General features: G+C 44.6%; 1 protein-coding gene across 2 annotated transcripts in view; it reads right to left on the reverse strand.

The window, feature by feature from the left end:
- Positions 1-10,919, reverse strand: part of sdr16c5b (short chain dehydrogenase/reductase family 16C, member 5b) — a 57,264-nt gene extending 46,345 nt beyond the window's left edge. Inside the window, exons 1-2 of one of the 2 annotated variants that reach the window (XR_015079007.1) lie at positions 10,312-10,919; positions 5,534-5,665 (exon numbers count right to left, since the gene is read on the reverse strand). Coding sequence is in view for 1 of the 2 variants with exons in the window: in XM_085992975.1 (XP_085849101.1) it covers positions 5,534-5,665; positions 10,312-10,629 (450 nt within the window). In the remaining variant the exon portion in view is untranslated. The remainder of the gene's footprint in view (positions 1-5,533; positions 5,666-10,311) is intronic. The other variant, XM_085992975.1, reaches the window with a different exon arrangement.
- Between the last annotated feature and the right edge of the window lie 6,193 nt (positions 10,920-17,112).

Genomic DNA, 17,112 nt, shown 5'->3' on the forward strand with positions numbered 1-17,112 from the left:
AACGCAGCCTGGTTAAACATTGCACAGGAGGGTACAAGCAGGGATGTTGTCAGGAGGACCAGGCTGCAGTGGTGCAAGCCTTTCAATGATCTGAGTAGATCACAAAACGTTACTGCCAAGCCACACTCAACCTCATCCTGATGTGCCACTCATCACATCCACATCACTCTGCCTTCCCTACCCTACTCCTGCACATCTTTACTCACACCAATTTACCTTGCACCTCCACGGTCGGAGGTGCTGTCTTTTGGATGAGACGTTAAACCGAGGCCCTGTCTGCTCTCTCAGGTAGACGTAAAAGATCCCATGGCACTATTTCGAAGAAGAGCAGGGGAATTATTCCTGGTGTCCTGGCCAATATTTATCCCTCAACCAGCATAACAAAAACAAATTATCTGGTCATCATCACATTGTTGTTTGTGGGACCTTGATGTGCGCAAATTGGCTGCCACGTTTCCCACATTACAACACTTCAAAAGTACTTCATTAGCTGTAAAGCGCTTTGAGACGTCTGGTGGTCGGGAAAGGCGCTATATAAATGCAAGTCTGTCTTTCTTTCACCCATCCCCCTCTATCTATGTCATCACTTCCCCATCTCACTAGCCACCCCTTACACTCACCCTCATCCTACTGCAAGCATACAAATTAACAGCACACAAGGGTAGGCACCTGGGTGGTTTAGCCAATGTTCATGTGAAGTTTGTGTTAATGTGTTGTCAAAACATTGAAATCTATATTTTCAACATTTTACCTTATTGGACAGATCTGTGCTCACCTTTGAAAGTGTCTTAATGAGTTCCAGGGAATGTTGAGACATAACTGTGAAATGGTAGCTTTCATACCACTTTTGCAGCTGTCGCCTATTCACAGCAATGGGGAGACAGAGAGAACCCGACCTACTTACCTGACGTGATCTCCGAACGACGTTAGCCTCGTTAAAATTGGTAAAATAGTAATAGGCTGGCAAAGTAGTAGTTAACAAGCATTTAACAAGCATCTTAAATGCCTCCCCCACTACTTGGTGTTGGATCTGTTCTGAAATCGCAGACCCGACACTTTGAAAACTTGCATGGAGGCGGGTTCGTAGCGGGCTCCCAACCTGCTGTCAATCATTTCGATTTTGACAGCGGACCCGCTTCCGAACCCGCACACTGAGCGCCAGGCAAAATCACGGCCTATGTAACTAAGGATACTGATATTGATAAGTCTGGAAAAAACTATCCTCCCTCTTACATTTGTTTCTTTCTCATCTCCCTCCTTCTCTTCCCTTCTATATGTCTTCCACTATCTTCTTTGACAAGAGGCCCCAAGCCATTGAGAGTATCTATGACATAACATACAAATTACAATCCTACATCCTTAATGGAATAATTTGCTTAGAGTGCCAATTCCAAAATGGTTGTCCCAAAGTTAGGGAATGAGCAGGCAAATTAAATTGATTTGTTAAAACTAGTTGATAAGAATTTTAAAAAAACTTCTAGATTATCAAATCCTGGTGTTGAAATTGCCAAGTTTTTAGCTGTTCAAATTGTGCTGTGGCATTCTTTAACTATCACTTGTCCTTTCTTCGTTATTTGGGAATAGCAACAGGAACTACTACAGAATTGTGGATGTACTTACTCTGCTGATTTGTGTACTCAGCCGTTCTGTGCAGAGGTACAGAATGAAAGCCAGACACCTCCCCATAAAAAGGGGATGGAGGAGGAAAATTAAACAGGGCTTTTTCATTGAGCTCATTTAGGACTATATATTCCAAGTAAATACTTTTAAACTTAAAGGAACACATTAAAAGCTCTTTTACATTAAAAAGTAATCCAAGTTAATCATATTGGTGAGCTTTAATCTCACTATCAGTCAAATTCACAGAAATCACACAGAAACCCCACAATGCAGATAGAGGCCATTTCGGCCCATCGAGCCTGCACCAACACATATCCCACCCGATCCCTGTAACCCCTACACCAACACATATCCCACCCTATCCCCGTAACCCCATGTATTTAATCCCCCTAACACTAAGGGTCAATTTATCATACTCCTCAGGCAGTACTTTTATATTTTTCCAGGTGTTGAAGGTGGCATCAGCATCCAGCACTACCCACGTGGAAGATTGAACAGGGTTCTACAGACTACTGTATGGTTTTTAACTCAGTTCCAGGACATAACCTATAAAACATGTTAATAGATTGGATAAGTTTGTTATGACATCTACAGTTCTTAAGTAATGTTTTTGATCTATTATCCCATGTGCTGTAATTTTGCTGTGGCAAATTCTGGGGAAAATCATAGGCCATTGATGATAAATGTCAAAAATTACAGAAATCACAGTAAGAACCATGAACAATAATGGTCACATTTTATGGTAACTAAAGTATCTTTTGCCATATTTTTATACAAATACCAAGAGATTTGTGTATTATGGGTTCCCTTTGTTTCCACAGTTGGGCTGTTTTTGTAGAATCAGTCAGCTATGGAGTTTACGGATGTCTACAGCCTGCAGACATTGGAGTGGGTGTTTGCATTCTGTTGTATAGTGGCCACTGCATCTTGGACCTGGGAAGGGATAACGGAGATGCTACGATACACTGGGTGGTCCAATAGTAGTCTTGTTGTTGCTTTCCATCTTGCAGGAGCATTTGAAGGAGGGGTTGAGATGCAGAGACTCAGCAGTCCAACAGGAATTTAAAAGCAGTTTTAAACTGCCAGAGTCAGCAGTACTGTGGAGTCCAGAGGTTCATGCTCACTGGAGAGGGGGAGCAGTGCTGGGGAAGGACGACTGTTGGAAGTGGGAAACATGTGTCAACGTCCATACCCAGAGAAAGAGTCAGAAACTACACGTGTTGTTTTATTCCTTACCAGCAGATAAACTGGTTTGGTTGGCAGGTTTTTTGGAAATGAATGTTTTATGTAAATAACCCTCAGCTCAGTCATCTGTGGATCCGTGCTGAAACCAAAAGGGAAGGCTACTGTAGGATTTGGCATGTCCATGTTTGATAGCAGTGTGCAGGGCAGAGGTAAACTAAAAAAGGCCTCAAGCTCCCATAACAAATCTAAGGCCTTGACTGTGCCCCATTTAAGGGAAACATAAGAGATGCATGAATTAACCCTTTCATTTGAAGGCATACTTATGCTTTGGTGCAGCACTTCTGCCTATTACTATGATGTGGAGATGCCAGTGTTGGACACACGAATCTCCATCAAAGACGGACACCTCAGCACTTCACTCTACCGCAAGCCCACGGGCAACCTCACGATGCTCCACTTCTCCAGCTTCCACCCTAACCACGTTAAAGAAGCCATCCCCTATGGACAAGCCCTGCGAATACACAGGATCTGCTCAGACGAGGAGGAACGCGATGGACACCTACAGACGCTGAAAGACGCCCTCGTAAGAATGGGATATGACACTCGACTCGTTGATCGACAGTTCAGATGGGCCACAGCGAAAAATCGCATAGACCTCCTCAGAAGACAAACACGGGACACAACCAACAGAGTACCCTTCATTGTCTAGTACTTCCCCGGAGCGGAGAAACTACGCCATGTTCTTCGCAGCCTTCAACATGTCATCGATGACGATGAACACCTCGCTAAGGCCATCCCCACGCCTCCACTACTCGCCTTCAAACAGCCGCCTAACCTCAAACAGACCATCGTTCACAGCAAATTACCCAGCTTTCAGGAGAACAGCGACCACGACACCACACAACCCTGCCATGGCAACCTCTGCAAGACATGCCAGATCATCAACACAGATACCATCATCACACGTGGGGACGCCACCCACCAGGTACATGGTACATACTCATGTGACTCGGCCAACGTTGTCTACCTCATACATGGCAGGAAAGGATGCCCCGGAGCATGGTACATCGGCGAAACCATGCAGACACTGCGACAACGGATGAACGGACACCGCACAACAATCGCCAGGCAGGAGTGTTCCCTCCCAGTCGGGGAACACTTCAGCAGTCAAGGACATTAAGCCTCCGATCTTCGGGTAAGCATTCTCCAAGGCGGCCTTCGAGACACACGACAATGCAAAATCGTCGAGCAGAAACTGATAGCCAAGTTCCGCACTCGTGAGGACGGCCTCAACCGGGATCTTGGGTTCAGGTCACGCTACATGTAACCCCACCTGACGTAGAGTCATCCAGACTCGAGTCGTCGTTGGTTTGTTCTCTCTACACAGATGCGGCCGGGCCTGCTGTGATTTCCAGCAAAAAAAAATGTTTTTTGTTTGTTTTTTGTTTTTCATACAGACCCCAGCATCTGCAACATTTGACCCCTTGTGACCCCACCTCATTGTTCTTTGATGTAATGTTTTCCTGACTGACCTGTTTGGACACCATTCACACCCGTGATTGCTGTGATTATCTCTCTGCCGAGGTGTGATAAAGGGCAGTTAGAAAGATTACCTGTAATCATCTGGCAGTACTCTCTGACTATATATGCTGTGCTTATATGCAACTCTTCACTTCACCTGACGAAGGAGCAGCGCTCCGAAAGCTTGTGATTTCAAATAAAGCTGTTGGACTATAACCTGGTGTTGTGTGACTGCCTATTACTATGCCAATGCCAGGATGAGCTTGTTAATACTGACAGGGACAAAGGGAAAATCATGGTCCTTTCATCTGACAATATGGCAACAAGAGGTCTGGAGAAGACATTATCAGTATTGCATTCCTTCTTGGTGATTTATACATTGGGAGAAAAGGAGGATAAAACTAATTGGAATTGAGGGTTTAGTAAGAAAAAAAAATTGGCAATAATAGCTTCTAAAACATATTTGATCAACTGACTTCTTTAAAATTGATCAGTGTTGCTAAATTTGCCACTATGATTGGTCAGGTCACATGAAGTGGGATTTTCCAATAGTGTAAGATATTTAATGTCAGAGATTGCTCATCTAAATTCAGAATATTTTCAAAGGAGGTTGGAAGGCTGGATGTGTTAAGAATGTAAAGAGAAGGTTTTGGAAGTTAGAAAGAAGTTTTCAGAAAGATTAAAGTTGGTTTAGATCCAAGTAGAAATATAATTGCTCCAGTGTAGTATCAAGTCAGATTTTAAAAGTGCTTAAAAAGAGTGTGATGGCAGTGGGAATGTGGATTTGCATACACAAACAGCTAGCAGCATAACTAGAGCCTCGGTTGCATAAGTTCAGAGGTGAAAAGGGCTGATGCAAACTCAGGGATCTCTGCAGCTTTCCATGATGCCCCCTCTGATTCAACACCAATGAATTGAAAGTTCTGTGCAGGAAAGGGCTTTGGATTACCCACAATGAAATATGGTGACCGTAGCCTTCTCCTTTAAAATTGCGTACATATTTAAGTTAGGTCTTGTTAGACAAACCAAAGAAGATACAAAACTATCTTTATTGATCTGGCCAAAGGTAAAATAAAATGCAAAAAATGTTTGCTTTTTTATCTTGCATTTTATTGCAACCCACTGAAAATGGGCTATACAAGATTGCTGAGCTCTGCTAAGCTCAAATCATCCAATAGTTCACTATTAACAGTAATGGAGTGCTTACCCAAAAATGTGCAAGAGTGTTCACCTCCATGGTTTTCTCCAGCAAGGCATCTGGGGAATCAATGAATTTCTTTCCAGTAACAATACCTGCATTGTTTATCAGAATACTGACATCTCCAACCTCCCTTTTTACCTGTCAAAAAAAAGAAACTTGTTAAATATCAACACATATACCAAACTCTTTACCTTCAAGGGATTTATATAAAAGTGCATTTTCCTATATTTACTAGGGTTATTCCATTATTTCTTTGAAAATTATGTTCTGTTTAACTCATTTGCACTCCAGTTTATGAAGTGGTTAGTTCATTAATTATACTTCCAATTACATTATTATCTTTTACACTTACCAGCCCTTCTTCAGCAGCTCATCAGCTTGGATTCAGGGTATCTAATCAATCATTAGACGTCAGCAATAAGTTAAGCATCTGAATGAGATAATAATGAAACATTTGATTGCTGAAATATGACTTACAGTCCATGCTGATCAAAACTGGTATTGGGAGAGCGATGAGGAGTGAAGAAAGCTACAGCTAAGAGGCTCATGATGTTTGGATTTGGACGATTAATGCCAACTCTATTCACCCAAGAGCGAGCTTTGTCAGGATGTTTCTCTCCAATTGAATGAAGCTGCGTAAAAAAGTTTTTCCTCATGTTGCCTTTGGTTCTTTTGCCAATCACCTTAAACCTGTGTCCTCTTGTTCGCGACCCTTCTGCCAATGGGAACAGCTTCTCTCTAGCTACTCTGTCTAGACCCCTCGTGATTTTGAACTCTATCAAATTTCCTCTCAACCTTCTCTGCTCTAAGGAGAACAACCCCAGCTTCTCTAGTCTATCCACGTAACTGAAGTCCCTCATCCCTAGAACCATTCTCGTAAATCTTTTCTGCACTCTCTCCAAGGCCTTCACATCCTTCCTAAAGTGCTGTACCCAGAATTGGACACAATACTCCAGTTTAGGCCAAACCAGTGTTTTATAAAAGTTCATCATAAATTTCTTGATTTTGTACTCTATGCCTCTATTTATGAAGCCCAGTATCCCATATGCTTTTTTTAAACTGCTTTCTCAACCTACCCTGTCACCTTCAACAATTTGTGCACAAATACTCCCAGGTCTCTCTGTTCATGCACCCCCTTTAGAACTTTGATTTTACAGGTTATCATAAGAATCTGAGCTAATGAGGGTTTTTTTGTTGATTATACTAACTTGTTAATTCCTATGCAATTTTATTTGCATGTAATGTAGAATTACTCTAGAAATTAGTATTCATTAGGTATCTACCTGCAGGCCAACTTAGAAAACTAGTAAAAGCTGACCAATAGCTTTAAATGAAACTGACACAGCTTCAAACGCTGACAATTTATGAATGGGCCTGACATGGGAAAACAATAGTCAGATCGGCAATTGGGATATACACCATTCCTTCACTCGGAGAACGAAAAACCCTAAAAGAAAAAAAAAATGTCGAAGGCACAAAATTGCAGGTGCATTTTTGGAAGGGGCAGGGAGGAGGTGGAGGCAATCTGGGAGAATGCGCTCTTAAAAAGATTTGAATTTTTACATTAATAATTATGCATTCTGGTTAATTTTAAGCACTTTTATACTTAACAATTACATCTTTTATTTTTAGAAAAAAGTGAAATTTGAATTTTGAAGCTAACCAAAAGTTACCTTAATAGTCACTGTCCTTCCAATCTCCCACCACTCCAGTTCACAGTGGCACTCTACCAACCCCTCCAGACCTATTCACCGAACCAGTGTAACACATCCAAATTCCTACCCTTTCAGAGACACGCTCTTCTTCAACCCGCCCAGTTGATACTGGTACTCTTCTCCCTTTCCTTTGTCAATTCAACCTGGAACACTTCTCTCCCTCCAACATTAAGCCAGTCCCCTCCAACCCCCACCCAGAAGTTCATACCTCCATTTTCCACCATCCCCTCCCCACAATTCATGCTGGCACTCTGGCTCCTCAATCCATTTCAATATTGAGACTCTCCTTCCTCCCTCACCCCCAAGCACCCACTCCCAGCTTTCCCCAACTTTTCCCAAAGCACATTCCCAGCTTCTTCCCCTCATTACCATCCACTTAGCCTTTTTTTCTATTGCCATCCATCTACCTTCTCCTCGTCATAGCCATCGATTTCCCCTTCTCTCTCCAATTCAATTCCCCCTCCCTTCAATTTCACCCATGCCATGCATACTCTCTCCACCTCCTCACATTTTCTTCCCCTCCTCCCATCCAAGTCCAATGGCTAATGCACTCCAGTGTAGAGACTGAAATCTGGCCAATAATGCTGGAAGCTTGTGAAGAGGAGTGGATTGGTTCAGTGCATTACATGCCAGATTCAGTAGGAGTGAGATGGGGGGCGGGGGTGGTGGAGATAAGGAGGGTAGAAGTGGGTCCCGGTTACAATGATTTGTATCAAATGTCAACTTGCTACCCCAGGCCCACAAATGCGGCCATGCCAGTGTTAAAATGCTGAAGGTTGCAATGTATGTATCCAATATACAAAGTTTGTTACGATAATGTTCTTTCCATACACAGTTTTATTCTCATTAAACATATTTAGATGATTTTACTGATCAATACTAATTTTATAAATTGCAAAAATGTAAAAAATAGTAATAATTCCCAAACATAGATCACTAATAAAAACAAGAGCACTTTAGTTCCTTGCAATGCTCTCGATTATCCCTCTAAAAAAGGTACTATAAATACTCTTGTTTTCAATATGCAGGTTTTTGGCTTTCCCTATATGTGCCAATTTTATACAAAGTAATCCATTGATTTAAGAACCATTAATGAAGCGTCCCATTGCACTATAAAAAAGGTGCTGTCTTTTACAGGTATTTTCAAGCAGCTAAAATCATTAATTGACTATACAGTGCCATCCATACTGTACATAGACAACAATAGCTGGCTATGACCGACCTTGGAGTACAATGAGTATCTGCAATTCTGGAGTCCAGGTTAACACTATAAATAGCAGGCCTGATATTTGTGCAACAGCTTTGAACTTATTGTTTTAAACAATGATTGCTCTTAAAACAAAATAGACTGCAGTAAAAACATCGCTCATCTGATAAAACACCATTTCTTTCAAGCTAGTTAGTGAATCATGCAATGTTAAAGGTCAGTTGTGTAATGCAGTGTTAAAGGTCAGTTGTGTATTGCAGTGTTAAAGGTCAGTAGTGTAATGCAGTGTTAAAGGTCAGTTGTGTAATGCAGTGTTAAAGGTCAGTTGTGTAATGCAGTGTTAAAGGTCAGTTGTGTAATGCAATGCACTGATTACACAGTATTGAAAGTTATTAGTCATGTACACAGTAAAAAAAAAAGCTTATGATGGTAGATTTTTCCAGCTACATTGCAGGATAATTCACTGAATTGTCATGAAGATTTGGTAAAGGAATCAGTTGGATATGTTTTTACTCAATACTCCCTGATGAACAATTAAAAGTCAGATCCTCCACCATAATTGATCTGATACATTAATACTCCATTTATAATCATAGCCATTAAAATTCTGCTGCAAGCTCAACCAAATTAAGGAGGTATCAAAAGACATACTGTGGCAAGTTCATCCAGGGTTGGGGAACGCATTGGTATATAATTTTTAAAATACATTATTTTTTAAATATAATAGTTTAAAAGTTTATTGTATAAAATAGCTCATTTTGTTTTGAAAATTTGACATTTTAAACTGTTCAAAAGCAGTTTACTGTGCTCAGATTCTGCATCTGCTCAGCTGCTTTCAATAAAAGCTGCCATTTTACACCTAGTTGTCTCACTTGACTCAACATAGCTTGACCAGATGGCTAGCTGTTATATGGCAGCTAGCTAAACTGGTGGCTTTTTACTTAAAGTGCTTGGAGCTAAAAATTTCTTTCTAGCACACACCTGTGTTAAGTACATTAGGAGTGCAGTGGGATGGCTGGAAATTAGTCCAGGATCTGGAACCACAGTGTCCCAACAGTTTCTGTCCACCACAAACATGGTCCTCTGCATCAGAAGGGACGTGGCTAGGCAGAGGTTACACCCAGTGCAGCAGTTTCCTTGTCCTCAGCCTGGGAGAAGAACAGTGGGCCAGAATACTGAACTGGAGCGGGTGACCGGCCAGCTGAAGAGGGACCCATGTTGGGGTCCTGGCCTAGATCCCTGAAGGTCTTAAGAATTTTAGCCCAATTTTTCATCCCTCTTATAAAGGGTGGCAATGGGCACATGCAAGTCATTTTTCTGTGGCTATGGGGGGGGGGGGGGGGGAGAACAGGACAGGGGTGAAGCAGGAGTCCTCTCACCAGAGAGGATTTCACAAATTGGGTTTGGTATCCTAGGTTAAGGAATGGAAAATTAGCCAGGGTTCCTGCTACACTGTTGAGCAGACCACGCTGGAAGTGGGGGGGGTCTGGACTCCAGGCACATTTGTCAAACAGCCCACTGGCACTCAAGTGTTATGGTTCACATGACCAGATCTCACCGTGTCTGGGTGCTGACCCTCAGTAGATGAAGTGGGGAAGGTAGAAAATAATTGGTGAGGAGGAGCGAGTTCAGATTTCCCTCCCCCTTTAAAGATATCCATTCTTTTGTTGGGTGGGGGCGACAAGGCCAGACTTCCAAACTGAAGTCAAGGAATTACATGAAAACAGTGGTAGTGGGATTTATTTACTAAACAAATAATGGGTTGCTATTATAGCCTGTGTGCATTGTATTTAATCCCTCCTCCCCGCCCCTCCAGGGAGTAATGCAAGCCTTCACTTTTAGAGGGAGTGTATTTTCCTGACCTGGTCGGCTACTTCGTACACGGATGTCTTCTTGCTGCAGTCACACGAGTAGGTGTAGACCCTGGCTCCTCTCTCTCGGGCCAGCCGCGCCGTCTCCTGGTTACCTTCCGTATTGATGTCCCAGAGCACGAGCGTAGCTTGCAGGCGGGCGAACTCCAGCGCCAAGAGCCGCCCGATGCCGCTGCCAGCCCCGCTCAGCAGCACGATCTCCCCGCTCACCTTCTTCTTCCGCACCGGCACCACCAGCAACACCAGTGCTTCCAGGGTGTAGTACAGCGACAGGACCAGCGTCTGAAGCGTCTCTACAAAGAAGTTCATGTTGTTTGTTGGCAACCTGTTGCGTCGTCCTCACACCAGTCGCTCCCTTCGCCCGACTCCTGCGTAAACCTGGCCTGTTCAGAAAAAAACAGCGACCTTTGCTCGAAACACGTCAGCAGCAATTGACTGTGGCCGCTCCAAATGCTATAAAGCGGCGGCTGTCGTTTATGCTGCCCCAAAAGTGATTTTGCAAATTAATTATGTTGCAATTCTGCTGCCTTGGGCGTATAAACAAAAGTTCGCGTTCCCGCTTTCCCTTTATTGTCATTACCAGTGGCTAAATCGTGCCACCTACAGGTTTCGGAACGCTGAAATCACACATTGGCTGTTCAGTGCTCCCGTGGTTTAAGGCGTGTAAAAAGTGAACTCTTGCATGATCTTTGCCTTCAGATCAGTAGATGAGACATAAAAGACTAAAACTACACGTTGCCAACCTTTTACATGGACAGTTTCGGACCCAGTGCCTGTTCACATTTGTTTAATCAAAAGCGCAACACAGAATCCAGGGGTGCAACCAACAACAACAACTTATACATTTATATAGCGCCTTTAATGTAATAAAACGTCTCAAGGCGCTTCACAGGAGTATTATGAGTCAAAAAAAATTGACACCGAGTCACATAAGGAGAAATTAGGGCAGATGACCAAAAGCTTGGTCAAAGGGGTAGGTTTTAATGAGCGTCTTAAAGGAGGAAGGAGAGGCGGAGAGGTTTAGGCAGGGAATTCCAGAGCTTAGGGCTGAGGCAACAGTAGGCATAGCTACCAATGGTTGAGCGATTATAATCAGGGATGCTCAAGAGGGCAGAATTAGAGAAGCGCGGATATCTCGGTGGGCGGTGGGGTTGTGGTGCTTGAGGAGATTACAGAGAGAGGGAGGGGTGAGGCCATGGAGGGATTTGAAAACAAGGATGAAAATTTTGAAATTGAGGTGTTGCTTAACCAGGAGCCAATGTAGGTCAGCGAGCACAGGGGTGATGGTTGAACGGGACTTGGTGTGAGTTAGGACATGGGCAGCCGAGTTTTGGATGACCTCAAGTTTACGTAGGGTAGAACGTGGGAGGCCAGCCAGGAGTGCGTTGGAATAGTCAAGTCTAGAGGTAACAAAGGCATGGATGAGGGTTTCAGCAGCGGATGAGCTGAGGCAAGAGAGGAGACAGGCGATGTTACGAAGGTGAAAATAGGCGGTCTTAGTTATGCCATGGATATGTGTTCGGAAGCTCATTTAAATATGACACCAAGGTTGCGAAAAGTGTGGTTCAGCCTCAGACAGATGTTAGGGAGAGGGATGGAGTCAGTAGTTAGGGAACGGAGTTTGTGGCGGGGACCAAAAACAATGGCTTCGGTCTTCCTGATATTTAATTGGAGAAAATTTCTGCTAATCCAGAACTGGATGTCGGACAAGCAGCCTGACAATTTAGAGACTGTGGAGGGGTTGAGAAAAGTGGTGGTGAGGTAAAGTTGGATGTCATCAGCGTACATGTGGAAACTGACGCTGTGTTTTCAGATGATGTCGCCAAGGGGCAGCATGTAGATGAGAAATAGGAGAGGTCAAGGATAGATCCTTGGGGGACACCAGAGGTAACATTGTGGGAGCAGGAAGAGAAGCCGTTGCAGGTGATTCTCTGGCTACGATTAGATCGATAAGAATGGAACCAGGCGAGTGCAGTCCCACCCAGCTGGATGACAGTGGAGAACGATGGAGTAGTCAACCAAGTCGAGAAGGACGAGAAAGGATAGTTTACCTTTGTCACAGTCACAAAGGATATCATTTGTGACTTTGATGGAGAGCCGTTTCGGTACTGTGACATAGGCAGAAACCTGATTGGAGGGATTCAAATATGGAGTTGCAGCAAAGATGGGTATGGATTTGAGAGGTGACAACACGTTCAAGGACTTTGGAGAGGAAAGGGAGGTTGGAGATGGGGCGGTAATTTGCAAGGACGGAGGGGGTCAAGGTTTGGTTTTTTGAGGAGAGGGATGATGACGGCAGATTTGAGGGAGAGGGGGACAGTACCTGAGGTGAGATAACCGTTAACAATGTTAGCTAACAAGGGAGCCAGAAAAGGAAGTTGGGTGGTCAGCAGTTTGGTGGGAATAGGGTCGAGGGAGCAGGAAGTGGGTCTCATAGACAAGATGAGTGTAATGTATCCAAGTTTGCTGATGATACAAAGCTAGGTGGGACAGTAAGCTGTGAGGAGAACACAAAGAGCCTGGAAAGGGATAGAGATAGACTAAGTGAGTGGGCAGTAAGGTGACAGATGGAGTATAATGTGGGAAAATGTGAGGTTATTCACTTTGGTAGGAAGAATAGAAAGACAGAATATTTTTTAAATGGTGAGAAACTTTCAACTGTTGGTGTTCAGAGAGATTTGGGTGTCCTCGTGCAAGAAACACAGAAAGCTAGCATGCAGGTACAGCAAGCAATAAGGAAGGCAAACGGCATGTTGGCCTTTATTGCAAGGGGGTTGGAATATAAGAGTAAGGAAGTCTTGCTACAATTGTACAGGGTCTTGGTGAGACCACACCTGGAGTACTGTGCACAGTTTTGGTCTCCTTATCTAAGGAAGGATATACTTGCCTTGGAGGCGGTGCAATGAAGGTTCACTAGATTGATCCCTGGGATGAGAGGGCTGTCCTATGATGAGAGATTGTGTAGAATGGGCCTATACTCTCTGGAGTTTAGAAGAATGAGAGGTGATCTCATTGAAACATACAAGACTCTGAAGGGGATTGACAGGGTAGATCCGAGAGGTTGTGTCCCCTGGCTGGAATGTCTAGAACTAGGGGACATAGGCTCAGGATGAGGACTGAGATGAGGAGGAATTTCTTCACTCAGAGGGTTGTGAATCTTTGGAATTCTCTGCCCCAGAGGGCTGTGAATGCTGAGTCTTTGAGTATATTCAAGGCTGAGATAGATAGATTTTTGGACTCTAGGGGAATCAAGGGATATGGAGATCAGGCGGGAAAGTGGAGTTGAGGTCGATGATCAGCCATGATCTTATTGAATGGCGGAGTAGGCTCAAAGGGCCGTATGGCCTACTCCTGCTCTTATTTCATATGAGCGCGGAGAGGTCATGAGGGGAGATTGAAGAGGAACTGGAGAGAGATGTGAGTTCAAGGTTAGGGGAGGGGAGTACCTTAGAGGGTGGGGGGAAGGGGGATATGGGTGGAGAGCAATATGAGGAAGTGGTCAGAGATGGCTTTATCTGCGATTGACATGATGGGAGTAGCAAGGCCACGAGAGATGGCAAGGTTGAAGAGATAATTACTAGTCCTAGCCCTTTTCGCGCCACCCCAGATCAGACGTATTCCCCAGACGTCCACCTTCAACTAAAGTTAGAGCTAGCTGAATTCTATAAGACGCTTAATTGGGTCTAAAGGTCTAGGCTATCTCTCTCTAAAGGAAAGGAATGACTTGAAGTTGTTACCATCCTCCAGATAGCACTTTTAATAAGTTTAACTAGACTGTAACCTTCGGGATATTATGAGGGTCCGGAATACTCCCCCAGAATTCTGTAACTCCTCATCAAAGAGTGTACAGAGATTGAGTTTGCGAGTTTGATAGAGAAGTACTCTGTGAGACAATTCTATAAATATATAGATTTATTAAAGAATCGACATGTAGTTAACAGCTGGTGATTTCAGTTGTAACATTAATAGTTCAAAATACAAATAGCTTACATTTCTTTTTCTCAGAGATCCTTATTCTCAAATCTTAACTTCGTTACATTTTTACATTTCTACTTCTTTCTTAATCCAGGATATCCACCAAAATCAAATAACAGTACCTTTTGATCCCCGAGACTCAAAGAGTTAAAAACTTACAGAGCCTGCCTCTGAAGTTAAGAATCGCTTGCCCCTTCCAGCGACTTCTGACTTTCTATCTGAAAGTTCCATATTTTATACCCTTTCTCAGTGGTATACCCTTTGAAGTTTTCTGCTGATGTAAGCTAATTATCTCTAGTCATTCTTTCTGTTGACTTCTTTCTAATCTTACTGTCAGTTCAGCTGTTAACTTGCAGAAACCTGTCTTTACCTTTAGGTGTTCAAATTTTATCATAAAAAATGGTTATGACTGATGTATCTATTTGATGCCATTCTTACAAAGTTCTTTCATTCAATTTCTAAATCACCTTAGCTGGTTATAAGCCAGACTTAGTGGGCTCGATTTTGTCATGGGGCGGGCTGGGGGCGTGACAGCCGCTTTTCGTGTTATCCACCTGACTCCACTTTGATGTGGGGGAAAATGTAATTTTCAACTAATTGGCCAATTAATTCCCAGCGTGTGGGAACCCCTGGCCCCGTGGGACGACGTCCGGCTCGCGGTCGATGCCATCGGGGCGGTGAAAGCAATGCTGCCCCCCGGCGCCGCAAGGTGCGTCGAGGCGGCTCGGGCACGTGGGGAGATCCCGTCCGAGCTTACTCCCGTTCGGATGGAATTCCTTATCGGTGCCTTGCCCCGAGACTCCCCTCGGGGATCGGCGCCTCACAACTTGAGCCGTCTCGAGGAAATACCCTCCGTGCTTTTTCATTCTGCGCGGAGGGGTTTCCTGTACGGGCTGCTCTTGCACACCTTCCACTTTGCCATCTTCGCCTGCCGTCCGGACACGCCGTGGCGTGCCGTTTTACCTCCGGACGGAGGCGGAGGTCCCCAATGGGGGGCTCTCTATGCGGGAGTCCTCCCTTGTTCTATCGGGGATTTGGCCTGGAGGGTGTTGCACAGAGCAGTTCCGTGCAATAGATTTTTAAATAGGTTTACGGACTCCCAGACCGCCTGTTTGTTTTGCGGTCTGGAGGAGTCCGTCTTTCACGTTTACACGGGGTGTGAGAGGTTGCAGCCCCTCTTCCATTTTTTGAGGGGGCTGCTCCTCAAATTTTGGTTGCACTTCAGTCCCACGCTCCTGATCTACGGTCACCCCGTGCGGAGGGGGGCGGGCGGGTCGGAGGACCTCCTCGTGGGCCTGCTCCTGGGCCTGGCCAAGAAAGCCATTAATTGGTCCTGGCAGCGGGCGAGCGAGGGGGTCGTCCGACCGGATTGCCTCCCCCTTTTCCGTGGCCATGTTCGCGCCCGGGTGGCCCTAGAGATGGAGCACGCGGTGTCCGCTGGCACGCTCGAGCTTTTTCGTGACCGGTGGGCGCCGCGGGGACTGGAGTGCATAATTAATCGGGACAACCAAATTTTAATTTGATTGGTGGAGGGCTATTTAAAAGGGTTATTGGGTTTTTGTCACTTTATGTGTGAACTTGTTTTTTTTGGTCGAATTAAAAAGAGAGGGAACCCCTGGCCCAATGAGTCTTTCCATTCTGAAAGTCACCTCTGATGACATCATCAATGCTGCTGGATTTAAGGCTTGCAAGCAGCCTTGCTTCTTCTGCAGACTTTAAACTTTATGGCCAGTGGTGTGATCGATATATTCAGCCAATATGTCCAGCAGTAGGCCAAAGTCTGCACCAAGATTCGATGATGCAGCCCTGCAAGCTCTGTTGGAGGGAGCAAGAGGAAGTAAGGAGGTGCTCTTCCCTTTCTCAGGGAGAAAAAAGCCTCCCCAGCAGACGAAAGCTGTGTGGATGCAAGTAGCCTGGACCTTTAGACTCAATTAAGCGTCTTATAGAATTCAGCTATCTCTAACTTTAGTTGAAGGTGGACGTCTGGGGAATACGCCTGATCCAGGGTAGCACGAAAAGGGCTAGGACTAGTAATTATCTCTTCAACCTTGCCATCTCTCGTGGCCTTGCTACTCCCATCATGTCAATCGCAGATAAAGCCATCTCTGACCACTTCCTCATATCTCTCTCGCTGTCTATGTGCCGCAGAACCTGGCTGCAGTGCAGGAAGAGGTTTCATGACCTGCGCACTGGAAAAGTGAGTATGACTTTCCCATCACCCTCAATCTGATCCCCATTGCCTCTCCTCACCAGCACTCAGCTTTGACAACCTCTTTCTCCACATCCCACTTGACAATGACATCCCTGCACCCTTACCCATTCCCTCTCTATGGTCACATTCACCTAACTATTCGACTATGCAGCCCTCAAACTTCCTATCGCTGTGATGCTATGAAAACAACTTACAACACACAGGGAGGGCCCTTGGTCTTGCCACCTCACTCCATCGTTGTCTCCTTCTAGCCATCAATGATATGGATTCTCTACACTCACTCCTTCATTCTCACTCAAACTCCACTTGTCTCCCTCATTGCAGGAAAAGAGAGCTCACAATAAGAGGGAAAGAGCAAGGACAGGAGGAGGGACACCCTCAGTAGCCCAGCTCACCCCCTGGGAGGAGGCGGCCCTGGAGATCGTGGGAGTGGAGGTGGATGCAAAAGTGGGGGACGGACAAACGGGTGCATCAGAGCAAGCTGGTGACAGAATAGTTTATCATCTCTCTCATTGACATTGCATGAGTCACTGATAATGATTCTGATGCTCTAACAGATTGACTTTTGATCATCTGCAATATTCAATGTGTATGTAACCTTGGCC

The sequence above is a fragment of the Somniosus microcephalus genome, chromosome 7 (assembly GCF_052327205.1).
Source record: "Somniosus microcephalus isolate GS21.2 chromosome 7, FLI_Smic_1.0, whole genome shotgun sequence".
Lineage (NCBI taxonomy): Eukaryota > Metazoa > Chordata > Chondrichthyes > Squaliformes > Somniosidae > Somniosus > Somniosus microcephalus.